Source organism: Gambusia affinis, linkage group LG22, assembly GCF_019740435.1.
Source record: "Gambusia affinis linkage group LG22, SWU_Gaff_1.0, whole genome shotgun sequence".
In the NCBI taxonomy this organism is placed as follows: domain Eukaryota; kingdom Metazoa; phylum Chordata; class Actinopteri; order Cyprinodontiformes; family Poeciliidae; genus Gambusia; species Gambusia affinis.
The window spans coordinates 11,834,894-11,846,007 of NC_057889.1; the positions used below are offsets into that span (position 1 = coordinate 11,834,894).

At 35.5% G+C, this 11,114-nt stretch overlaps 1 protein-coding gene across 5 annotated transcripts in view; it reads left to right on the top strand.

The window, feature by feature from the left end:
- Window positions 1–9,760, top strand: part of ylpm1 (YLP motif containing 1) — a 30,088-nt gene extending 20,328 nt beyond the window's left edge. For 4 of the 5 annotated variants that reach the window (XM_044105954.1, XM_044105952.1, XM_044105953.1 and 1 more), the window contains one exon: window positions 614–1,048. Coding sequence is in view for 1 of the 5 variants with exons in the window: in XM_044105956.1 (XP_043961891.1) it covers window positions 9,601–9,690 (90 nt within the window). In the remaining 4 variants the exon portion in view is untranslated. Of the gene's footprint in view, window positions 1–613; window positions 1,049–9,600 lie in introns of those variants that run through there. The other variant, XM_044105956.1, reaches the window with a different exon arrangement.
- The last annotated feature ends 1,354 nt before the right edge of the window (window positions 9,761–11,114 follow it).

Here is an 11,114-nt window from a genome sequence, read left to right on the forward strand (position 1 = left end):
AAATTCTTAAAAAAAAATAATAAAAAACTAATGTCTTATTATAAGAATGTTGTTTTTATAGACTTTATTTGTACTTATGGTATAGTTAGTGTATTTTATGCTGTGGGTTGCAGCAAATCTTCAATTTAAAGACAGTTGAGTTGTCTTGAAAGCTTGCTTTGGATGAAATAGCACAATCAGTTTAGTTTTACTGAAAAAGTATAATATCTGTGACCTTTAATGGTGTATTCAAATACAAATTAGCCATAGTTTTCAATAAAATGTTAAGCTTTTGGTGCATCATGGCTAAGTAGAAACACTTGTTTACAATGTTTATGTCACTGCTTTTAAAAAATTCTCACATCTTTGAAGGCTGTTAACACACAAGAATGAAATATTTTACCTTGCTCTATTTTGTATAAGTCTTTACTTATACAAATTGCCTTTCCTTTCAACTGATAGTTGTTTGGTTGATGGGGAGAAATTGTAATATTAAATGCTAGATGTGAAAGTATTGTGCATTGAATCAAACATCTTTAAATTTATTGGTATGAGTCTTGTTGCGTAAGACTTTAACTTTTACTATTTATTGTAAACATTTTTATCTTTAAATAACATTATTTGCTTTCCACAGGTGCCCAGAATGTGAAGATGCTCCAGCTCCTTGGTAGTGAAACATTCGTCAGAACAATATTCCCAACAGTTATCAGTAGTTTTTGTCACTTCACTAATAATTATAAAGAACACATTTTTCCCTCTGGTATGAGTTGTAGTTAATCTGTGCTTATTTTGTTTAAGTATTCAGTCATCTTTTACCTTTTTCTCTGTTTTATACTTCATGTACTGTATACCTGTAACATTGTTTCTTAGTCAATGTGTTGTTGAGAAAAAAATAAAAGATTCACAACATTATAAACTAATGAGAATTGTCAGTGGGGTTTCATAATGATCCTCGGAGAATTGACTGTGTTGCTTTATGTTTGGCAAGACTTTTTGTTCAGTTTATTGCTAATCTACGATGATAGTCTTGTCTCTGTACATTCATAAAGTTACAATCTCCAGACTAAGATTACTATCACCTGTACTCATCTCTTGTTCGTCTAGGTTCCCTGTTACTCCCTGTTAATTAATATTTTTGCAAATTGAACTTGTATATATTTTTATATAAACTGATCCAACATGGAAGTAGGTGTATTAAGATGTTTAAGTCCCATCTCCTGTAACTGCCACCGGTAGAGTTCACTGGCGGTGCATGTTACAAGGTAGTGATGAAAATATTAAAGAAAAAAGGAGCCAGTTTCTTTCAATAAAATGTTGACTTCTTATTTCTCATCCAGTGCTGTGAAAAAGTAACCCTCCCCATTACATATTACTTCTGTTTTTGCTTTTTTTGTCGCACTTGAATGTTTCAGATCGCCCAAAGTTTAATTAGGCAATAACTTGAGTAAATAGTGTTTTTGAGTATGAATCGACCTAAACTTACACCATTTTGAATCAGTTATAAGTCTGAGTTTGAGTAAACCACTCTAAAATATTAGTTTTGTTATTTAAGATATTTAAACTGGTGTTCTTTGGATCATTATTCTGCTGCATTATCAGAGTGTGCTTCAGCTTAAGGTCATAAACGTATAAAAAAACATTCTCACTCTTATTTCATGTTTTCTATATTTGTTGGTGATCAACTTAACTCCTATAGTCAGAAAAGGATCTGCAGCCTGTTCCTGACTAATGGATGCCAATAACCTTGGCTATGTTCTTGAATTTTTATTTAAATCAGGACATGTAACATTGCAAACATCAGACCTTTTTGCCCACTTTAAAATACTTGCAATTTAAGTAATTTGTTTATTCTTAATTATTAGGTGTGTCTTTGCGACAAAGGAAATTGACTCTTATAATGGATTGTTGATGATTGAACAAGGGGTCAATAATTGTCGCACGTTTGGAAATATTTTTTTCCTTTAATAAATGAAATTGTAATTGAAAAAGATTATTATAATTTCATTTATTGAAGGGAAAATATTGTTGGGTTATGTTAATCCAATATTAAAGTTTCGAAATATAGATCTCAAGAAGCAACACAGATTATTGCATCATGTTTCATTACTGTTTTGTTTTCTGTTTTTTGGGAAGAAAAAAAGGTGCATAATTTTTTTTTGCCTGATTTTTGTGCAATTATATGCAAAATTAACTTTTTATGTATCTTAAATTTTTCTATGAAAAGTTTTATTACCAGCTTATTGTGATAATTGTAGTCACTAAGAACCCACATTTGCCTTCAGCCTCTGGAATATTCTTTGTTCATTTAGTGCCACTGCTGAACAATAGTTTCCACAATTTTGCCTAAGGCTCTGTCTTTCTGTGGATTACTTTTAGCCTTATATACCACCTTCTTGAACTGCTGCTACTCACTATGTCCTAAGGTATTTGTTTCAACTGAACTGGTTTACCTTTTTTACAGCGAAAGAGTCACAAGAAATATCAATGTCATTAACATTTCAGAGGTACTGTTTGAACCCTAATACGTTTGAACGTGTTTTTGATCATGATGTGGTGAACCGTAATCTGCACAGATTGGTGTTTTCCTTTTTTTTCTGTCTTGTTATAAAGTCTGAATAGGCCATGAATGCTAACACCCAAATAACAGATATCCAAACAATACTGCAAACAGAATGTTTTAATACGTTATCTCATAATCTTCATATTGAAAAATTAATTAACTTGTAGTTATTCAATTCATTAATCAAATTTGTACTTTTATTATTTAAGAGAATTCTACACTGGCTGACCTAAAAATAAAAAAATTGCCAAACTAAGTAATTACGTTTGAGTCTCCTGTTGGATAATTAGTGCATGTCCTGTTAGGTGGTCGCTCTGATTTTGGAACAACACCAGCAGATGACATGACACCCAAAGTCATTGCAGACTGGAAACGTAACATTGGATCTGAAGCAACTTCAATTATATTCCTCCTCACTTCCAGACTCTGGGACCTTGATTTCCAAATTAGCACATTTTAATTCAGTCCACTGGACAACAGTCCTGCACTTTTTCTTCTTAGCCCAGGTAAGATTCTTCTGATGTTGTCTGTGTTTCAGGAGTGGTTTAGCACAAAGACTGGAATTAGTCGTAGATCATTATTTTTTAATATATATATTTGGCGGCTCTTGAAGAACCAACTCTGGACTCTCTCTAAATCTTGTGAATCTTCCCCAACCTCTTGAAAGATCCTTTGCTTCGCAGTCCTCTAAAAACTAACGTTACCCCTGTTGCTTCTGCGTTTTTGTTTTTTTTCCTACCACACTTTCATTCAGCTCAACTTTCCATTAGTATGCCCAGAAACAGCTTTGTGGCATTGACCTTTTGACTAACACTGACTGTATGCTTGACGACTTGTCAAGTCTGCAGACTTAAAAGAGGTCATAACATTTCTCTTGCTGAAATCTTGAAAATAGAAACCTTTTTTGATGATACTGGAATTTGAGATATGACTTTACGATTTGTTACATCTACTGGGTTGGTTGCCAGAAATCTGAGAGGTCAGGTCATTTAGTGCTTCTTAGAAATGATGTAAGAAGAGGAGGACCCACTTTCTTTCAGCATGGGTAGCTACATTTATTGTATGAAATTTATTAACATGTAATGGAAAAAAAAAGACACTGGTGTTATCAACATTTTTCTTTTCCATGTTTAAACTCTTTGAAGACTGAAGGAAACCCAGGGTTTGAATTTTCCTACTGAATTTTAATCTGGATTCGTCTGCCTGGGTTCCCTGAAGCTAGAAGAGCAAAGAGCATTTATCCTCCTGGAGACATTTTGCCTGAGTACCGACAGAACAAATCAAACATGATGAACTTATGGTAAGTATGGGAAGTAATTGTGCTAGATTTAATTATGTGGAAAAATGTACAGATTGAGTAAGTTTTGAAATTGTATTTATCTAAGTAAAATGTACTTTATATGTTAAATATTAAATATTTTTTCTCTCCGGTGTGGACCCTGTTTTGTGTGCGTTTTGGAACAAATCCTTCACAAATCTGAATTAATTTTTTTTTTTTTGCATTTTTTTATGCAACCTAAAGACATTCAAAACTAACGTGTTACAGAAAACATTTAATATCACTCACTGAGTTAACATTAATAGCTTTTTTAGTAAAAAGTTGAAGCTACATAATCAACCATTACTCACCTTGTTCTGACATCCATATAACTAACCATCCATATATTTGCCTTTCTTTTCCCATTTAAAACAAAATTACTCGGTAAGTCCACGCTGTGGCACAAGATGCCTTTTTGGCTGGCATTCATCCAAAGTGGTATTTAAATTCAGGTGGAATGTCACTGTCCAGCTTGCAGATCACCTTGTAGATTGTCTTCTTCCAGGATGGGTCACGATCCCTGGCCATTGAAATTGCGATGTAAAACTCTCTCAGTGTAATCTCAGCCACTTCAAGGAATCGCTCAGGAACCTAACAACGCATGTGAGAAACAATGGAGTCAAACAATTTTCTCAGTTGTTGGCTCTAAAAAAAACTTGAGTAAATAAACATGATGCTCTTAGGCATATTCTGGTCTTGCATATCAAGGCAAGTAAAGACTTAGTGAAGTGATATAAAACAAACCAGCTGGAGTTAAAACCCAGTATCTACTGAACACAACAGCCCATTAGCACATTTTAATTCAGTCCACTGGACAACAGTCCTTCACTTTTTCTTCTTAGCTCAGGAAATAGTTTCCTGAAATAATTCCAGAACTAAAGAAATCATTTCCATACATTTTTTACCTCTTGCATACAAATTGTCGCTAGTTTAAAATTTGCATACCAGCATTGTAAAAGCATTAGTTATTTTCTATGCTCCATTATAAGATTCTTGAACGCGAGATCAGATAGTTTTATACCACAGGAAGGCAACCTTACCGTAAATCTACCTTTGAAATAACTTTTTTTTTTTTTTTTTTTTTTCCAACTGAGTTGGAAAAAAAAAAAGACAAAAATGCTGGACATTTTTGACTAAATGTGACTAGTCAAAAGAAAATGTTTCAGTTTTCATTTGTTTTATGGCTGGCACATTTATAATGCATTTCTAAAAAACCACAAATCAATTTCTAATTTGATACAAAGTGTGGTTTTCCACAATGAGCGCAGTGAATCTGCTTGGCTGGTCCCGAGTCCAAAATAATTGATTGCATTTGTTGTTTTAGATTATTTGCTACTTGAAGTTTAAAAGTGAATTCCAAAAAATGACGACTTGATTAAATATGATTCTATGCTATATTTTATTCTTATTTCTTATATCCTAACTGATCATGTCAACATGAAACCTCATCCAATTCCCACAGCTGAACATTGTTGAGCTGTGCAAGACTTTATCCCTCGTTTTATAACTATAAAAGCATTGCATGTTTTACTTGTATATCAAATATTTTCTGGAGTTTTCTTCCTCTCTAAACTCCAGTTATTTGTGCATCAAAGTTGTGGATGAACGGCTTACAGGATCTCTGTTACACTGATGGATTTAATAATAATGCTGTTTGAATCATTCCTTTCCTTTCTACCTGCCAGGTTTACGCTTAACCAAATCCTTTTTATAATGAAACGCAACCTAAATTTTAATTTTGTTAAATCTATACAGTGTCTGCCAATGTATGAGATCTATGCTGTAATCAGTGATGTCAGTAACGCGTTAATTTGTAACGCGTTACTGACGTCGGACCACTTTTTTCAGTAACGAGTAATATAACGCGTTGCTGTTTCAAATCGAGTAGTCAGACTACAGTTACTTAATCAAAATCACTGTGCGTTACTATCTTCTTTTGTTATTTACCATAATCGTATTTCCTCTACGCGTCTTGTCGAGTGACCGACGTCTCTATGCGACAGAAATGTAAACAATGGAGGGAGATGCGCATTTTGTTGGTGGAAAAACTGGAACTATTTTCAGTTTCTGTCGCCAAGTCCGATTATTATAAGCGGCTTTGGGCTTCATTTTTTTAAGTCGCTTGCAAATTTAATGAGCGGCGGGTTGCGCCTTTTTGGGCTCGTTTTTGAACGTGAAGTTGCTCATTTGGGCTTGGAAATAAGCAGAGACTCATAATAAATCCCAGAATTTGTCCGTCATTAAGGTAGTTTTACTCAGTCTCTCCCTGTCCATCATTTCCCCGATGATCCGTCCCGCTGTTTCTTTGTTAATGTCAAGTTAAGGAATGACGTCGAGCTTCGCGTTGCGCTCCAGAAAACGGCAAACAACGAGACCAATATGAACAGCGCAATAAACGTAAAAACAGCCACGAATAAACGTGTCCATAGTTGCCAATAATTATAATTGAAACTTAACGCCATTATAATTATTAATAATACGATAAGTGTCACAAATCTGTGCAGCCATCTGAGTTGTGGAGCTGCAGGAGAAGATCTGGGCGCTGAGCTTTGAGACCAAACGCAGGGCCGTAACGCAGAACCTGGAGGCTGGGGGGATTTAGGGGGGGGCTTTAAAATCCTTCATAGTTTTCCAGACAACAGTGGACCACACAAATTACTCACGTTTTTTTATTTTTTTGTACTGTTTTTTCTACAATCTCCTCTTCAGTTCAACATTATCAGTGGAGACACATTGTTGATGTTACCATTATAAAATAGCTGATAATTAAGTATTGGCAAAGCTCAATGTTATTTTCACAGGAGGCGGAGCGTTGTTGTTAACAGCTGCTGGAAGTAACTAAAAAGTTACTTTTAATGTAACTTAGTTACTTTCCAAATCAAGTAGTCAGTAATATAACTAAGTTACTTTTTCAAGGAGTAATCAGTAGTCCGATTAAAGTTACTTTTTCAAAGTAACTATGCCAACACTGGCTGTAATGCAGTGGTGCCCAACGTGTGGCCCGAGGGCCTATTTTGCCCCCACAAGCTGATTTTGTGTAGTCCCTGACCACAATCCTACTCCTGCAAACTTGCTTCTATTCACTAGACCTACATTTGAACCTACTGAACCAACATTTAGATTTTGGTTCGGCATATTTTTAAAAATGCACGCATTTTTAAAAATATGCTGTTAAACCCTGATGAATCCAGGATCTACAGTTTATATATTTGTAAATCACCTTTAATAGTAAAGCATCTTCTTTTATTTGGACTTTGAACAGTTGAGGAGTTTGGCTCTCGCTCTTTGGACACCACCGCTTTAATATTTTTGCATAAGTGTACTAAGGCCGTCTTTAAATTTTTAATGGTTAATATACTCATTGTGCCCACTGCTCTACATTTTTATAGTGTGTTTACAAATGCTTCCTAGGATTTTAGCAGAAATATTCAGAATTTTCTTTTTGTTTGTTTGATTTTTTTTTTTTAAATGCATTTTCAACTGCAAAATTAGTTTTTATGTAAATTCATCTTAGTTGGATGCACATTATTCTGCAATTGTTTATTCCTTAGCCTTATCTCTGAAGCTTCAGAAGTGTTTTCAAGGCTGTAGTGTATTACTGATGTAAAGAAAGCTGAAAGGTATTCTCATCAAAACCATGCACCATAAAGGACAAAAAATATATTTTTTCTGCCTTTTTCCAAATTGGATCTTAGCTGTTTTCTCTGTCTGCATGAGCAAGTTCTGGAGGTAATGGTCAACATGTAAACCGCCTTCATTGTTGTTCCAGCTATCTGAATATTTCCGTATAAGACAGACTTTCTGGCCAACTGAAATATCTAGAGGCCAATTACATGAAACAAGAAACTCTGACATTGCAGAACGTAATCTAAAGTTTTTACATTTACGGTTTTAACAGTCAGAGCTGAATCATGGGATACAGAAATTTATTGCGTTTGTTTTCACCACAAAACTTTAAATTAGACACATCTTTGCCTAAAGAAAAGCAAACTATTCTTGCATCTAAAAAATAAAAAAAATAAAATAAAAAACTGACCTTAAAAGGATAGTTAAGATTCATCAAAATAATTTTGACCTGGAATAATCAATTCATAGCAGCTTGAAATAGTTTTTCAGCTGCAGGTTAGAGAAGTGACAGGACAAACAAAGTGGACACTTGACTGTTTTCAACCAACTCCAATCAGACAATTTCTCTCCAGTCAGGAACTAGGATTAAGAAACCGCATATTTGTTCCTCTCACTTCTTCAGTATATAACCACAATTGCTTTTAAAGGTTGTAAAACCTCTGAGCAATAACCACTGGGCTCGGGTATCTTTCGGTTCAAGCAATTAGCCGATACGTTTGCTCAGTTTATATGAGTGCTCAAATAAACTGAGCAAACGACCCATTTGGACAAACTTTAGTGGCAGTAATAAAGGCGCCTGGCACAATGATCAGATTGTGCTCCTTTTGATGATATGGAATCTATGATGGCACCATGATGTAACTTTAGACTTTTTTAGCTCCACTATATAGACATAAAATTTTCTTCTTTATGTCTATATACGCCCCATTAAGCTATAATCTACCTGAGCCTCCCTTTATAGAAACATATTCTCTTTTGTGCCGTTTCATAGACGCCCGGATGTTCCTGGATAAATTTAGATGACAAAGAGCTAACTTCTCAAATCAGGAAAACAAGTTGTGCCCCAAACTAATGACCTATTGTTTATTTTTATCTCTCTGCACATAGAATTCGGTAAATCTTATATGCCATCTTGTGTAAGAAAATATGGTTGTAATCATATGTTGCTGGTTTACAGATTTAGAAAAAAAGCCATTTTTTTTTTTTTTTGTCCATGTTTCACCATCTAGAATTAAACATGTAAAAAAAAAAAAAATCAAATATCACATGGAACATTCTTCACTGTGCAGATTTTTTAAAACATGTTTTAATATTTGTTTACGCTAATAAAAATAAGGTAAATTTAGTAGTTAATTTGATAGTTGACAGTTAAATTCTTATTTTGCAAGATATAATTCCTCCGGCCATCAGGTCTGTTGTAACGTGTAGAGGAGGTGCTTGCCTCAGTCACAATGCCTGATTGAATTATCACCATTTACAGGTCATAGCCTCTTAAATAATCGCTTCTCTTAAAAGACGGCATGCAGACTTTGGGGCATGTCACAAGCAACAAACAAACTTCTCCTTGAATACCATTACAATATCAGATTTCTGATCAAATCCGAAATTGTAGTTGCAACTTTTTTACTAATTTAAAAGATCATTTCTAGTGTCCTTTTTTTTCTCTTGTAATGGGGTACTATTGCCTAAATGTTGCGAAAATGTAAACTACACTATAATTTATTATTATACGATTACTAATTGTTGCAGTTGTTATTGTAGTTTTGAAATCTGTATAGTTGGGACTGTGATGAATCTGAACAGGGGAAAAATGCAAACCAATATAGAATTTATAAACTCAATGTGAAAAATTTGTGCCTCTATGAATAAAATAAGACCTCTAAGAAATCCAGCTGAACATCAAGTAAAAATGTATTTAAATTCTAACAAATGAGGGGGGAAATATAAAAAAAAATAAAAATTCTGCTCCTTAATTAGATTTTTTACATTTTTTTTAGCTTATTATTACTAATTTCTCTTGCCTCTGAGGTCCATAGGATCATCCTCACCTGGAAGTCGTTGGCTTTGTTGTAGTGCGTGTTTAGAGCTCTGAAAAGTTCTGATTCTCTGCTTACAGTCAGATTCCTCACATCGGCCTCCCCCTCCAGGAGAGCGCTCCGGGCAAACTTCTCCATCTGGATGTAGTAAAACTCCCGGAAGTTGCTGAACCATTTGATGAGCTGGGAGGTGATGCAGCGTGTGAACTGTGGACGACACACGCACCAGGTAAGCAAAATGAAACACGACCCACGTGTAACTGGAAACATGATTGTGAACATTTTAGATGTAAAAATGTTTTGAATTAAATAAAATGATGCAGCTATTTTACCATGTTGTTGTCTGCTGTTTTTGTTTTATGTTATTTAGGATATTTTGCTAGTTCTAAATCTCAAGGTTTATAATGTGATTAGATTTGAAACACTTGAAGCAAAACGTTAAGTTTTTTTTTTTTTAGGGTTTACAAGTTTTTTTTAACTTTCTTTTTGGAGATTATGAGGTTTTACTCACCTGCACGTCATGAAAGCACATCCTCAGCACCACTGAGCTCGGATAGCGAGTGTAGAAGAACATGAGCTTTGCTTTCTTCAGGTGGTTTGTTGTCAGACACTCCTGAAATACACCATTGTTAAGGAAGAAATCCACAAATCGAAATCTAAATTCTCTTAAGTTGTCATGTGTGGTTTTCTTTAGACTAAAATAAGGAGCATTTAAAAGTATAAGGCAACCATAACAGATCTAAGTGACTAATGAGCGTCTGAAGGATACGTTCAACATGTAGAGATTATTTTTCTCGAAGCAATCCGGTTCTAACTTCACATGTGGGAGCTGCAGGTTTTCAAGAATCACCCGATCCACCGGCGCAGTGTGTGTGTGAGGGCTTCTCACAGATCTGGAGGTGACCTTTGATTTCACTTTGACCAAATTCCAATACGTGTCCAATCTTGGCTCACCACCTTCAGAGCATCCGTCTGGTAAACATTTAAAACCGTGCCGTTGATGGTGTGTGATGTTGTTTTGCTCTGACGTTTGTTCAGGCTCGCTGCTGAAGAAGAGGGGAGATTTGGGGGTAAGAGGAGCCGCTGATATAGACTGAAGGATGAAGTTTTGCGGCCGTTCCAGTTCTGGCTTTTGGACCACCAGAGACAGAGCTTCTGTTTGGACATCTGGGAGCAGAACCTCTTCTGTCCCACATCTTAATTTATTGTCCATGCTCTCTGAGAGCTGAGGAGAGAGAGTAGTTTCTGAATTCTCCATCTCAGTTGGAGTCTGTGTAAGCGGCATGCTTTTGAAAATGGAGTCCACACTCCTGCTCACAGCTCGGCTCAGCTCGTACTTTAAAATATCTGCCAGCAGCTTTACCCGATCCGGTTTGGAGCTGAAGTGGCCTAGCGTCACCTTCTTCCATTCTTGATGAGTTTTACCTGGACTGCTTTCAGATTCGCTGCAGGATTTAGAAAGCACCTCATCTGTAGATGCTTCAGATGAAACCCTCATTCTGGGAAACTTCTCATCTTCGCAGATGGGATTGAACTTCGTCCTAACCTCTCGGAGGTGCTGATGGCTCTCGCTCAGACTTTCAGTTCCACTCGT